Raw genomic sequence first — 14264 nt, forward strand, 5'->3', positions numbered from 1 at the left:
TCTCACTGAATTCTCCTCTATGTCCTTTGCCCTCATAAGGTCCAAGTAAGTCCACGAGCATAAAAATGCTTGACAAAATCCAGGTGCTTTCCAAATACCAGAAGCCCCTCTCCAGCACCTGCCAGCTCCTACAGTAGCCTTGGCAGAGGGCCATGGCCACTGGAGGTATTTAAGGCTGTCTGCAGCAACTGCACCACTGTCAAAGCAGAGAACTGCCTGCCTAAAGCTGGCCCTGATTTCTGTCGAGGCATGGAGCACAATACAACCTGGAAAGGGACTCCACGGCCCCTCATGCTGAGCAGGCTGCGCCAGCATCAAGGCAGAGGGTAACTCAGTTGGAGCTGCTCATAGTTAAACATTAGTTTGCCAGACTTTGGCTTTGTGTGCTGGTACGTGGCCATAGGGATTCACAGAAGCTAGAAAGGCCAAAAGAAGGCAGGAAAACATCTCTTTGTCTTTTTCTACATTTATTCATTCATTCACTCATTGCTTAGTCATTTCCTTATTTAGTTATTCTTTCGTACTATGATTAGAGAAAGGGCGCTCCTAAGACTTCCTTATTTAGTAAAAGACATACAAATAGAGATACAAACCAATTATAATTCAGTATGGCAAGTGCTCTAATAGCAAAATACTGTGGCAACATAGAGAGGGAAGCATTCAATTTTGTTGGTTTCCAGGTATAAATGGAGTAGAGATTGTGTAATAATCAAGATTTGATTGGAGAAACAAAACTGATAAATATATGTATATTCATTAACATATACATATATGCATGCATACATACATTCATGTATATATACATATATATACACACATACACACACTCACGTGACTGTATATACATATATATGCACACATACATTTAGGGATTTGACCTTACATGATTGTGGAAGTTTAACAGTCAGTGTATGGTTACTGTCTTTGCTCAGATTTGGCAATCCTTTTCTTTAAAGGAGCAGACAATAATACTTTAGGCTTTGGGAGACATATAATCTCTATAGCACAGAAGCAGCCCCAAGCAGTTAATAAACACACGGGTGTGGCTATGTACCAATAAAATTGCATTGAAAAAAACAGGCATTGGGTTGGATTTGCTCTGCAGGTTATAGTTTGCAGACTAATGACCGTCTTCGCCACTACTGGTTCTGGAGCCTGAAGTCAGTAGGGCAGAAAGTTGGGCAAGGAAGTTGATATGGAGTGGGGGAGAGCAAGGACCAACTGGAGCCCACAAAGATGGAGAATGGCCGAGAATCTGCCTCAGTTTCTCATTGTCTTCCAGCCTCCAACTTCAGTAATGTTTGAGTCCTGAAGAAGTGGTGTCTTTCTTTCTTCATGTGCTAAATTCACATGCAACCCAGGAGTTAACATAGGAGCCTGCTTTCAGGAGGATGATGATTCAGCATGTGGTTGCAGCAGGGGTCTCTGCCCCCTTGCTCCCGATTCCTAGTTGTGACTTCATTTCTGAAACAGAGCCTGACCAACCTTCCATGTATCTCCATCCTCCCCTGCTCCAGCCAGGGGGTACTGAGGGAGTGCCCCGAGACCCACACACATGTTGGGGCTTCTGGGCCAAAAGCACTTTTTATATAACTAATTTCTAAATCCAAAAGCTCAAGGAATAGACAGTGTTCTGTCAGTGATGTGGATGGGTTTGAAGGAGTGATACACCATCCCAGCACAATAGTGTCACCTCCCAAGTCGGAGGGCAGCACGATCTGGCCCTAGAGGGCTTCCTGGTTCCCAGAAGTCATTGTCCCGAGCTATCCAGACATCCCTAGTAATCTTGCTTCCTTCTGCAATGTTAATAATTCCTTAAGCTGACAGTTGCTATTTTGCAGAACAGTTTTCTTCTTTGCTTAGCTGGTAACTTGCCTCTGAGCCTGGGCTGATTTGAGAAACAGGTGTGATGAGAACATGAACAGAGGTGCACCTGGGGCAGTTCCCTAATAAAACTGGTTTGTACAGTCATGGTGTTGGGGTGATCAGAATGAAAGTGCTTTTTAAAATAGAAAAAAAAAAAAAACAACAGCTAAAGAAGGATCCAATGGGAGTTGGAATTGCTGCTAGTCTGTCTGTTGGTCCAGACTAACAAACTATGCAAGCAGATAAGTAGCAATGGACATGGTTTGCAATAGCACCTGGTGTTTCTAAATTGACCCTCTGAATGTGAAATAGTTATGGCTTCTGCTTTAATTCAACCTTCCAAAACTCATGCAAAATGTCTCCTATGACCCATGCTAACTTGGAACGATGTAGGAAAGGAGATTCTAAGAGGCATAAGTCCACTTGAACTAAGTTGACTCAGTCAAGTCCATACAGATGAGGAAGATTTCAGACAGGAGGTTACATTGGAACTGGACCTCAAATATTAATGAGCATTTTCCCCAACTGAAAGACACCCCCAGTGTCCTCAGAAAGCATGTTTTATGTATGACCTGTTTTCACATGACTCTAACACAGTGTTTATACAAAGAAACAACCTGTTCTTTTGCTTGACAAACATTTGAATAATTTATATTCCTATTTTTTTTTCACTAATTGACTACTTTCATCAGAATCCAGATGTGAGCAGGATGGTGACTTCTGTGACCATCTTGGCTCAAATTTTTCCATGCAGGCTGAGCGCCAGGTTGTCCGTCCATACCCAGCAGGCAGACCTACCTCTGGGAAAAAGTGGCTGATCCATCTCTGCAAATCATCCAATGCTCAAGCATATTCACATTTAGCAATGTTTCAGCAGATAATTCCCATAAAATTTTTTATTCTCTGTCAAAGAACTGACTTCTTACCCCCCTTTTTAGTAACTTGTTCTTTCTTCTTGTGTTTGTCTTCATTAATGCCGTCGGATTTTACTAGACGTTCCAGCACCAGATGTTATATTTAATTCTTCCTTCTTCCAGTTTCTTCATGTGTTGAGCTTACTTCCACAACACCTCTCGCAATAATCCATTCATTCATTGACTATCCATATACCCATCCTTTTATCCACCTTTGTGCTTATTTATTCACCCATGTATCTCTCCATTCATTTGTCCAACCATCCACTCACACCTTCATCTCCTTTTTTTTGGCTACTACCCTATTTCAGTTTTCTATCACTTCATTCTTAAATAATTACAAGGTCCAATAAATTGTTTTTCCCGAGAGGCTTAGTAAATGCATGGCATATAGAGTAACATAGGCTTACAATTGAATTCTGTCTCTGTCCTTTACTAACTGTATGATCTTAATTTAAGCACATAATTGAAACTCTCTGGGTCCATTGAGGAACTAATAATATCCACATCTCAGGATTGTTGTAGGCATTTATTGAAAAAAAGGTTTATGAGGCAAGTAGTACAGTGCTTGGAACATGCAAGACACTCAATAAATGTTAATTCATCCCCTTCTCCCTATTTCTTATATTCTAACTACTTTATAAGTTTTTCTGTGTCTTCATAAAAACTTGAAATTGTCACCTAGCTCTCTGGTCTTTGCTGAAACCAACCTTCTTCCAACAACTGTGTCCACCCCAACTCCTAACTTACTGTTGAGACACATCACTATTTCTAACTTTGGGCCTTTGATCATGTAAAGTTTTCTTCTTGAATTACCTTTCTTCCCATTTTTTTTTTCGTAGAAAATGGATTTGATTTCTTGGACCCACTTTTTCCCCTGTCAAAATGCTACCTCTTTCTATAACTCTTCTCCTCAAATTTAAAGCTTTACCCCCCTGTATTATTGCAAGACTTTATTTCCAGGTAAGGGAAAAAGGATCTGCATTTTTGAGCATACACTGTTGAGTGTCGATACGCTTGTTACGTGCTTTTCACAGCAATTTCATGAAGTAATTATCATCTTTATTCTTTTTTAGTACAAGCACTTTTCTAAGGTCACTCAGCTAATAAAGACCAAAGCAAAAATATGAACCCAGGTCCAAATATCTTAATTCCAAATATCTTTTTCATGTCACACTACCTTGTCTTCCATCCTTTACCATATATAGTAATAATTCTGTAAAAATATTAAAATATGTAATTCTGACATTTGTCAAATATTTTGAAAAATGAAAAACTATGATTGACCCCATAAATAAATTATATTAAAGGATAGGGTTAGTGTTTTATTTATTCCTGTATCACCTTATCTGTCCTGGTGTAATCAACCTACCAATAGGCATATGGTAAATGTCCAACTTGAAGACATTAAAAGCACAAATAGGACCTTCCACCAGAGTCACATTCTTGAGATTCTGCCTCAATTTCAAATGTTATAAGTGATCACACATCCTTCAACCATCATATTTTCAGGGTAAGGCCAATTTCCATGTTCTTTCTTTTTAGTAAGGATGTCTGTAACAAAAATTGAATTATTATTGTTAAATTCTTATCATAAAAAAGACTCTTCATACATTAGAGTCCTGGACTATTTTGTGAAAATCCTTGGCCTGATTCCTGCAGCCAGAAGGCAGCAAGCCCCTTTATTTGTCTCTCCATAGCGTTAGTAACCCTATACAAGTTAAATTCGTTTTATTTATAGTTTGGAAGAGCTTTCACCCATAAGGAGTGCTGAATAAATAGACTTTTGTCATCATTCTCCAAAGAGGTTGGAAAGGAACTACTCATGAGGAAAGCCTGGAGGGTACAAATTGTCAGAATGAAGTAGAGTCTTTTGTTCAGAATCAAAAGAGTTAACCACTCAAATCATAAAATACCAGATGAAGCTCACGTCACCCAATAGGAGTGAACAAAGCGAGAAGAAGGAGGACATGGCGATACAGAAAATGTCCAAGGAGTAATCTCTCAAGGTTAAGTTGAGACAAGTTCACTTGGGATCCTCAAGGTTATATTTTTGCCTAAAAGGCCAAGGAAGCATACTTTATGATAGCACAGGAAAGAGATACACTTTAAAACAATTTTTAACAAAACAGATGAGACTGAGAGGGCAATGCAGAATAACCTGTCAATCTGGGAAGTGCCTACATCCAGTTATTTGTACTTGAGTGTGAGAAGAGCAACTCAAAGCTACTGAATTGAAGGAGTTCAAAGATCAATGCAACATAATTAAATAATCATATTGTGAATTAAATAAACATAAATAATCATGTTAGACTTTAAATCTGCTATCTCTTTGAAGAGAAATGAAATGGTTATGATCTTTGATAAACCCACAAATTCTGTGTTGTCCTTGTGAAAGGAACATGCTGCTGTTTCACTGAGCCTTGAGATCCTTTTGAAGAGAAAGAATAGGTTTTTGTTGCTCAGTACACGTGAACTTGCCTGGTGCCCCTTCGAATTAATGGCATTTATTTCCCCAGAGAGTTGCCTGAGGCTGAAGACAGGGATGTGGCATTGAGAGAGAACAAACCTAACTGTCTCTCATGGGGACTGATCACATGCATTGACCTTCCACTACAGTGTTTTAGGCATTTGAGTCAACTGGGTGTGCCTTCCCTACGAATAATTCTCAGCCACTCCATAAACAGGAAGATGGGATTGTCAGGTATCAGGTTTAAAACACTGTGTCTTTAAGGCAAAGTGAGGTTTATTTTCAAACCAGGGTGTGGAACTTTCTAAAGAGGAGCCCTGCATGCCATAAACTATTCATGAAAGGTCTCATGTTTCTAGAACTACCTACTTTCTAGTTCCCTTAACTGGTCTTGTTACTACCTGTCTCATCTTCCTGACAACTCTGACCTCAGATCTACCTTCTATTTATTTCAATACTTGCACGTTTTTATCCTGGATATAATGTGTATAAATTGTTGATATCTTGTCCATTTGATACCTTACCTTGACCTACCTTGACAACACTGTCCTTACTTTTGCTGGAGGTGTCAGTGTCAGACCCATTTCTCAGTGTCTGTTCTTGATACCCCATTTCTACCCCCATTTTTGCCTTTTCTCTCCCTGTGAAAACTTTTATAACTGAAAGAGGTTTCACTCCATGACAAAAGCCAAAGGCAGGACAAGAGACTGCAAAGGCTCCCACAGCAAAGTCTGCAGTGTCAATGGCCAGAGGGAATGAGCTCCATCACCCTTGGCATCTAAGCAACAAGAGGCCTGGCCTAATTTCATACACCCAAGAGAGCCCTTAACTAAACACGTAGTCACACCCAATTCAGACTGGGCTGGGAAAAGCCAGCCATGTCATTATGCATCAGCCAATGCGGTGCAATAGAATAGTACATGCTTTGGAGCCAGGGCTACTTGGTTTGAATCCTGGTTCTGCTCCTTGCTAACTGTGTCACCTCAATCAAGTTTCTTAACTTTATTAAGCCTCAATTTCCATGTCTGTAAATGGGGGTAATTGTACCTGCCTTTCACTGACATTGTGAGAATTTAGAGATAACAATGATAAAATACAGGCCATTGAATATAACATATGATAAATAGGGTTTATTATTATTTATTTTTTCCTTGCCATTTTTGTCATTATTATTATTGTCATGACAGGGCCTTAATTTCCAGATTCTGGCAGGAATAGTGAACATTTCAAATATTCAGGCAGCTCATTTCTTGAGAGATGGACCACAGGTTTCCTCACACACTAGGCTGGTTGCTCAGTGTTGTAAATCACCACTTGGCTTCTTGCCTGAACTTTTAATCTTGTCCCCATCTCAATTTAAAGAGGGTGAGAAAGCAGAGACATCAATCGTTTCCTTGTCAAGGACAACAGCCCCCTCCTTCTTCCTCGGATCTCTCTGGGGACCCATCCGCCTGGTGCCAAGGGAGGGGGCTGCTGCTGAATACAAATCACCATGTGGTGGGGGAGGCTTGTGCCTCGATGTCAGCCAGGAGCCATTTCACCATCTCTGTGTGAGGTTCCGATGAGCCCAATCCAGTCCTCCCACTGCTCCTGGGGTTAAACGCCAGACTGCTTCACAGTCACCCTGGATAGTGATGTAACCATGAAGATGGCAGTTACCCAAGGTACTGGGACACAGACTTTATTGATTTGTTCTTCTAATGCATTAGGAGGAAACAGGAAACCTCAGGAAGGTCAGAAGCGACAATTGTGCATTGACTGGCACAGACATTGACTTCATTCAGAAAACCACGACTCAAGTGGCCTTACTTTTAGAGAGGAGGGGGACCATAGAGGCACAACTCACAAAATAAAGACAATAAGCACGGGCTGGATCACAGGGAATCAGAAGGAACTGAAGAACCTAGCGCTCAAGCTCACACTTGAGGGAGAGTCTTTGTTCAGTTCCTGGTAGAGCCAGATGTTCAATCAATGTTGCTAAACAATTGGATGAAGGCATAAACCAGCAAGGGTGAGCCCCTTAGAACTTCCTCTATCGATTCTCTGGACACCTCTGTACCATTTTCCCATTTGATTCGGTGGTTACATGCCCTTCTTTCCATCTCTTTTTCATGATCTTTAAAGCTGAGCACGTCAGAGAACTTTTAATGGACTCCCACTGTTTTCTTCAGCTTTCAACCTCTTGCAATGCTCCCTGTAATCACTGACCACTGTAAAAATCAGAATGACACATTTGAAGATCTCCTGGCCTTCCTACACCCCCTTTTCTTCTAGGTCTGTATTCTGGATATTTGGGATTTGCCTCCCAAAAGTTTTGCCTTGGGAGTTTTGCCTGATGATTGGATTAATAAGAATTGCCATCTTTCTTCAAGGATCTGGTTATTTTCAACTTTATCACCCAATTCTCACTCTTGTCAGCAATTATTCCAGAGATCAGTGTCCCATGTCACATAACAGTCCTCCATATTTTAAGAGATAAACCTTTGTTCCAAGCATTTGAGCTAACTGGGTGTGCCTCCTCTACAGATAAGTCTCAGCCACTCCATAAAAGGGAAGTTGGGTTCTCAGGTATCAGATTGAAAACACTGAATCTTTAAGACAAGGTGAGGTTTACTTTCAAAGCATGGTGTGGAAACTGCTAAAGAAAACTATGAAGCCAAATCTTTCCAAATGTTTGGCTTTAATCAATTCAGCAGACTTTTGGATAGGATCCTAAAGTCTCTTCTAACCCCATGAATCTATAACTACAGGCAAATAATTAATCCACAAATCAGTGGAACATTGCAGTTTTTCTAGAAACAGTTCTCTATTGATTATTAATACAGAAAAATTATAGACCACCAAGCAGAGATGGACCTTCAAATCATTCATTTGTTTAAACTTTTGTAGGCTCTATATAGGTATTAAATCTCTAGTCCTGGTTTTAGTAGCCGTGTAAAACACCATCTTGGCAGAAGGAGAAACAACAGAAAGGTGATACCTCCAATGAAAGATGTAATGCGGGGGTTTACTTATAAGCAGTGTGGAGACCAAGGACAAAGGCTTCTGTAGAGCTCAGATTCTAACACAGGGAGGTGATTAGTCCCAGCTCTGCAAATTACTCCCTCTGTAACTTAGGCAGATAATTTAAACTTTGTAGTCTCATGTTCAAAGGTGATTACTAACAAACTAATAGTAAGCTTATGTTTAAAAGGGATTACTAATAAACTGATTTGGAGGTTCTATGAAGATTAAGTAGAAGTGAATTTTAAATAGCCAAGCATATAGTAAGTGCTCAATAAACAATTGTTGTTTCCTCCACCACACAACCCCCCACCGCCAAGATTCCAATGAGTTCTGGACTAATAATTTGGCTTCCATTGTAGACTCGTGGGCTTAGAAGAAACCTTCATTTCTTAGAATAAAACAGTCAACATTTATTAACCATTGTGTGCCAGACAATGTGATAAGCAATTTGAAAGTAATATTTTATTTATTAAGATACCGATATTATATTTCAGATAAGAAAAGTGGGCTCCCATGTATTAAATAATGTTCCTTAATTCATGTAGCTCATCATTGATAAAGCAGAGATGCACATCTTGGACTTTCTCACTCCAGAGCCCATTCTTCTAACCACACTGTTATAAGAACATTTTAGAATGAGAAATCAGTGGTATGACTTTAATAAGCTAAAAAATCAGTCAACTGTAGAGTCCCTGGGGAAACAGGGGTTGGAGAGTGGAGGTGGAAATGCACTAAAATAATAGATTCCAGTATTGATCTAGTGAGCAGAGCTGAGGAGACAGAGATTAGTAGGATTTGTAAAGTTGTTATTAGTATTTGCCAAAGATGTTTGCCAGCCCATGTTCTTCTTGGGAATGCTGCCTTTTGATTATTACTTTGGAAAACAGGATCACATAAAAATCCTTTCTTTCCTGTGTCCCAACATGCGTATTAAGTTTTCTCAGTACTGGGTACCATGATAGGAAGGGAGAGAATAGATATATCAAACACAGGGCAAGTTTTACATTTGATGCGTTTGAGTTACAGATATAAGAAGCTGGATCTGGAAAAAAAAATGTGGGGTAGCATTTGGAAAAGCATGGGCTGGATCTACACTGAGTCTTGACTTCAGCAACAACCAACAACCCGACATATGGAGTTATTTAGAAGGGGAGGGCTGTGAGAGCTGCAATTTCTAAAACTCACCCTGGACCAGAGATGATGCTATAGTTTGTCACTTGGTGTCCATGAACACAAAGAAGTCCACAGATATCATGAGATGAATACATTAAACTTGTAGGTGAAAAGTCATGTCTATGTGCACATGAGCTTTCTTTTCTGAAAAGAATGTCCAAAATTTTATTCTCAAAGGATCAGTAACACAAAATGATTAAACTCCAATACCACTGGTATTGGCTCAGAAGGAAGAAAAATTAGAGGAAGATATGTAAAGGTTGGTGAAGAATACAGTTGAGAGATGAAGGTGAGCAGAGACAGTGTCATGAAGCTGGCGGTCATAAAGGCTATGCTACCTAGGACCTAGGAATGACGTCTGAAATTGGCAGTTAATCAGATGTGGAAAAAAGGAGAGATGAAGCTTCAATGCCTCCTGATTTTCTAGCCTGAGAGATAGATCAACTCACTAAGAAAGAAAATATAGAAAAGGCTATAAGCTTAGGGAAGAGATAATAAATTTGGCATTGGTATTGGTATACATTGGTCCTTGGAATGTAATTATAGAATTGTGATTTTCTCTGTGAAGCTTAGAACATATGTCAAAAAGTATAATTTAACCCATTGACATACCAGACCAATGAAGATGAACTTGTTGATTTGAGGTTTATAATGCAAACACAAAAATGACTGTTTTCTATAAAGTTTGGATGCATATCTAAAATTGAAGGCACAACCCATCTCCCATTTCCAGCACTCTCGTTCCTCCACAGTCACTGAGACAAAGGTAGTAATTCATAATGACTTAAAATACGTTTACACAATGCTAAATGTTTAAATAATTTTTTAAGAATTGGCATAATCCAGATCTCTTCCAAACTGGGTAAAAGAACAATCCAGTTATTGCCAGAATTTTCTTTTCTTATAAACATATTTGGTATTGTGTACCTATAAAGTTATACCAATGCTTTGACCATCAAAAGTATAAAACCTGAAGAAGAAGACTTTCTGCAAATACTGTGTGCTAGTACTACATGTCTTTGTAAATATTAACCATTCTAGGCAATTAACATATTTGCATTGCATCGACCCTATGAGGTAGATATTATTTTCCCAGCTTTACAAATGAAGAAAAATAAGAGTAAAAAACTAAGAAACTTGCCCAAATTTGTCAAAGTAGGAACTGGCAGACCTTTTGTAATACCAACTCTATGTATTTTCTGACTACATCTGCACCTCTGCTCCATTGGGTCCATTCCTTTTTAGTGTCCTCTTCTTCTTTATGCAGTTCTCTCACTCAGCACTCAGCTTAGGTTCCAGAATCTAAAGCTGTAATCATCTTCTTGCAAATCCTCACCTGCTCCTCCCATCATTCTCAGCCAGGAAAACTCAGTCCTCAAACCCAACCCTTCCTACCTTGTTCCTACACCAGTGTCACTAATGGTGAACTGGAGAGAAACACTCAACTATGCTGTCTGGTCTAACCTCAAATTCGTGACCACAAACCTCAAGTGGACTTTCTATTTTCCCTGGCAACCTTGTCATGTTTGTTTGATTCTCTCTTTATCTAACTCTACCATAGTGAAGTCTTTTCATTTCTCAACCTTCTTACTCTGCCCCCTTCTTTTTATTCTCAGATGATGACTTTGCTTCTTATCCACCTAAGAAAATAGTCATGATCTGAAGATAAAAACATGTATTCTCATTACCAGTTTTCCAATCTATCTGCATCTTAACCTCCAGAGCCAGCTTTCTCCTGTTTATACATTTATTCATAAGAATTGTTCATGTTTCTGCTAAGACCAACCCTTCTACTCGTGCACTGGATCTCATCTCTCTTCTTTCTTTTGGACTTTGTTCCTGTAGTAGTCATCTTTTTGTCCTCATGATCATTTTTTCCTTTTCTGTTGATCATTGCTATCAGCAGACAAACATGCTATCCTGTTTCCCATCTTAAGAAAATGAAGCCCGCGACTTTGCTGACTCGCCGCCCTCGCCGCCGCACCATGGACGCCCCGAGGCAGGTGGTCAACTTCGGACCTGGTCGCGCCAAGCTGCCACACTCAGTGTTGTTGGAGATACAAAAGGAATTATTAGACTACAAAGGAGTTGGCATTAGTGTTCTTGAAATGAGTCACAGATCGTCAGATTTTGCCAAGATTATTAACAATACAGAGAATCTTGTGCGGGAATTGTTAGCCGTTCCAGATAACTATAAGGTGATTTTTGTGCAAGGAGGTGGGTCCGGCCAGTTCAGTGCTATCCCCTTAAACCTGATTGGCTTGAAAGCAGGAAGGTATGCGGACTATGTGGTGACAGGATCTTGGTCAGCTAAGGCTGCAGAAGAAGCCAAGAAGTTTGGGACTATAAATATCGTTCACCCTAAACTTGGGAGTTATACAAAAATTCCAGATCCAGGCACCTGGAACCTCAACCCGGATGCCTCCTACGTGTATTATTGCGCAAATGAGACGGTGCATGGTGTGGAGTTTGACTTTATACCTGACGTCAAGGGAGCAGTACTGGTTTGTGACATGTCCTCAAACTTCCTTTCCAAGCCAGTGGATGTTTCTAAGTTTGGTGTGATTTTTGCTGGTGCCCAGAAGAATGTTGGCTCTGCTGGGGTCACCGTGGTGATTGTCCGTGATGACCTGCTGGGGTTTGCCCTCCGAGAGTGCCCCTCGGTCCTGGAATACAAGGTGCAAGCTGGAAACAACTCCTTGTACAACACGCCTCCATGTTTCAGCATCTACGTTATGGGCTTGGTCCTGGAGTGGATTAAAAACAATGGAGGTGCCGCAGCCATGGAGAAGCTTAGCTCCATCAAATCCCAAATTATTTATGAGATTATTGATAATTCTCAAGGATTCTATGTATGTCCAGTGGAGCCCCAGAATAGAAGCAAGATGAATATTCCATTCCGCATTGGCAATGCCAAAGGAGATGATGCTTTAGAAAAAAGATTTCTCGATAAAGCTCTTGAACTCGATATGTTGTCCTTGAAAGGGCATAGGTCTGTGGGAGGCATCCGGGCCTCTCTATATAATGCTGTCACGATTGAAGATGTTCAGAAGCTGGCCGCCTTCATGAAAAACTTTTTGGAGATGCATCAGCTATGAACACATCCTAACCAGGATATGCTTTGTTCCTGAACAACATACAAACTTTAAAGTAACTTGGGGATGGCTACAAAAAGTTAACAAACAGTATTTTTCTCAAATGAACATGTTTATTATGAACAGCAGCAAAACATCTATAACTCTGCAAAGCTGGTGGGACCTAATGTTCGCCTTAATTCTGACTTAAACTGGAAGCATTTTAAGAAATCTCATTGCTTTTCTAACAAATTCCAGCTTATTTTGCCTTTGCTGCTACTTTTTCTAGTTAGATTTCAAACTTGCCTGTGAACTTAATAATGCAAACTGCAATTAATTATTTCTGGAGTCATGGGAACACACAGCATAGAGGGTAGGTGGGGCCCTCTAGGTGCTGAGTCTAGACATCTGTGGGCTTGGCAAAGAATTGGCTTTCTTTCAAATGCAGAATAAAACAAATCCATAGGTGTCTGCTTAGCTTGGAGTAGCAGTTATATAATTTTTTAGGCCAACCCAGCTGTTACAAGGATGTGCCTTCCTCCTGTTGTTTATGAAACCCTTTGCATAATTCCCCAGCTTACAGTATAATGCAGCTACGTCTTCCATGGGGACTTATGGGTTCAGCGGCTATTGATTCAAGGTCAACACTGACCATCGGGGGAATGGTTTAGGAGTACCCGGCAAAGGGCAAACTGTAGATCCATCTTTTTACTGTTATTACAAGAGTAGTGACATACTTTATATATGTTTCTATTAGCAAGGTCTGTTTTTAATACCATATACTTTATATGTCTATGCATTTGTATTTCTAATAATACAGTTATCACTGATACACGTAGAGACTTTTAGAACTTATTAAAACCTTGACCTTGTGCATTATAGCATTCCGTTAGCAACAGTTGCATCCCCTTCTCAGTCTTCCCCTTCCTCTTTTTAACCTGTTTTATGAAAAAGAGCTAGAAGTTCTTGATTTGTTTTTACCCTTCTTTCCATAGGTAGAAGAGAAAGTTGATTGGTTGGTTGTTTTTTAAATTATGCCATTAAACTAAACATTTCTGTTAAATTACCTTATCTTCTGTTCTCTTGACTGTTTTCTTTGTAATGTTTGACAATGAGAGTGATACTTTGCTGAAAAGTCTTCCTCCTATTGTTAACCTATTGTCAGTATTTTATGTTGAATATGTGAAGAACATTAAAGTCCTAAAACATCAAAAAAAAAAAAAAAAAAAAAAAAAGAAAATGAAGCCCGCCCTTGACTCACATTCTCTTCTAGTTCTTGCCATATGGTTTTCCTCCTTTTAAAGCAAAACTGCAGAAAAGAATTGTCCATCCATAATTGCTCTCTCCACTGTCTCGCTTCTAATTCTCTTTTTAAGATGTACCAATCAGGTGTTAGTCCCCATTCCTTCAAAAAAAATTTTCAGAAAATGTTATTATCAATGCCATCAAACAATGACACGTTGTCAAGTCCAATGATCAATGATCATTGCTACTCTTGAACTCTTAGGTGCTCTGACAAAATTATTTACTTTTTCCCTCCTCAACACTCTGTTCTCTTGGCTTCTGTGATAGAAAAAGATTTTCTTTCCCTTCACTGGCCTACCTGTCTTAGTATTTTTTTTTTGATGGCTCCTCTATCCCTGCTTTGACGATTCAATATGGTTCTCTACTGTCTCCTCTTCACCTGCATTTATTTATGGATTATTTTATACAGTCTGAAAATCCCCAACTTTCTATCTCTTGTCCTAAATTCTTCCATGA

The 14264-nt window shown here is 39.6% G+C and overlaps 1 protein-coding gene across 1 annotated transcript; it reads left to right on the forward strand.

The window, feature by feature from the left end:
- The first annotated feature begins 11388 nt into the window (after positions 1-11388).
- Positions 11389-13576, forward strand: LOC108282577 (phosphoserine aminotransferase-like). The gene has a single exon (XM_037727895.1). It carries the CDS (start codon positions 11415-11417, stop codon positions 12525-12527), a length of 1113 nt encoding a protein of 370 aa, XP_037583823.1. The 5' UTR covers positions 11389-11414; the 3' UTR covers positions 12528-13576.
- The last annotated feature ends 688 nt before the right edge of the window (positions 13577-14264 follow it).

Source organism: Cebus imitator, unplaced genomic scaffold, assembly GCF_001604975.1.
Source record: "Cebus imitator isolate Cc_AM_T3 unplaced genomic scaffold, Cebus_imitator-1.0 Scaffold244, whole genome shotgun sequence".
Lineage (NCBI taxonomy): Eukaryota > Metazoa > Chordata > Mammalia > Primates > Cebidae > Cebus > Cebus imitator.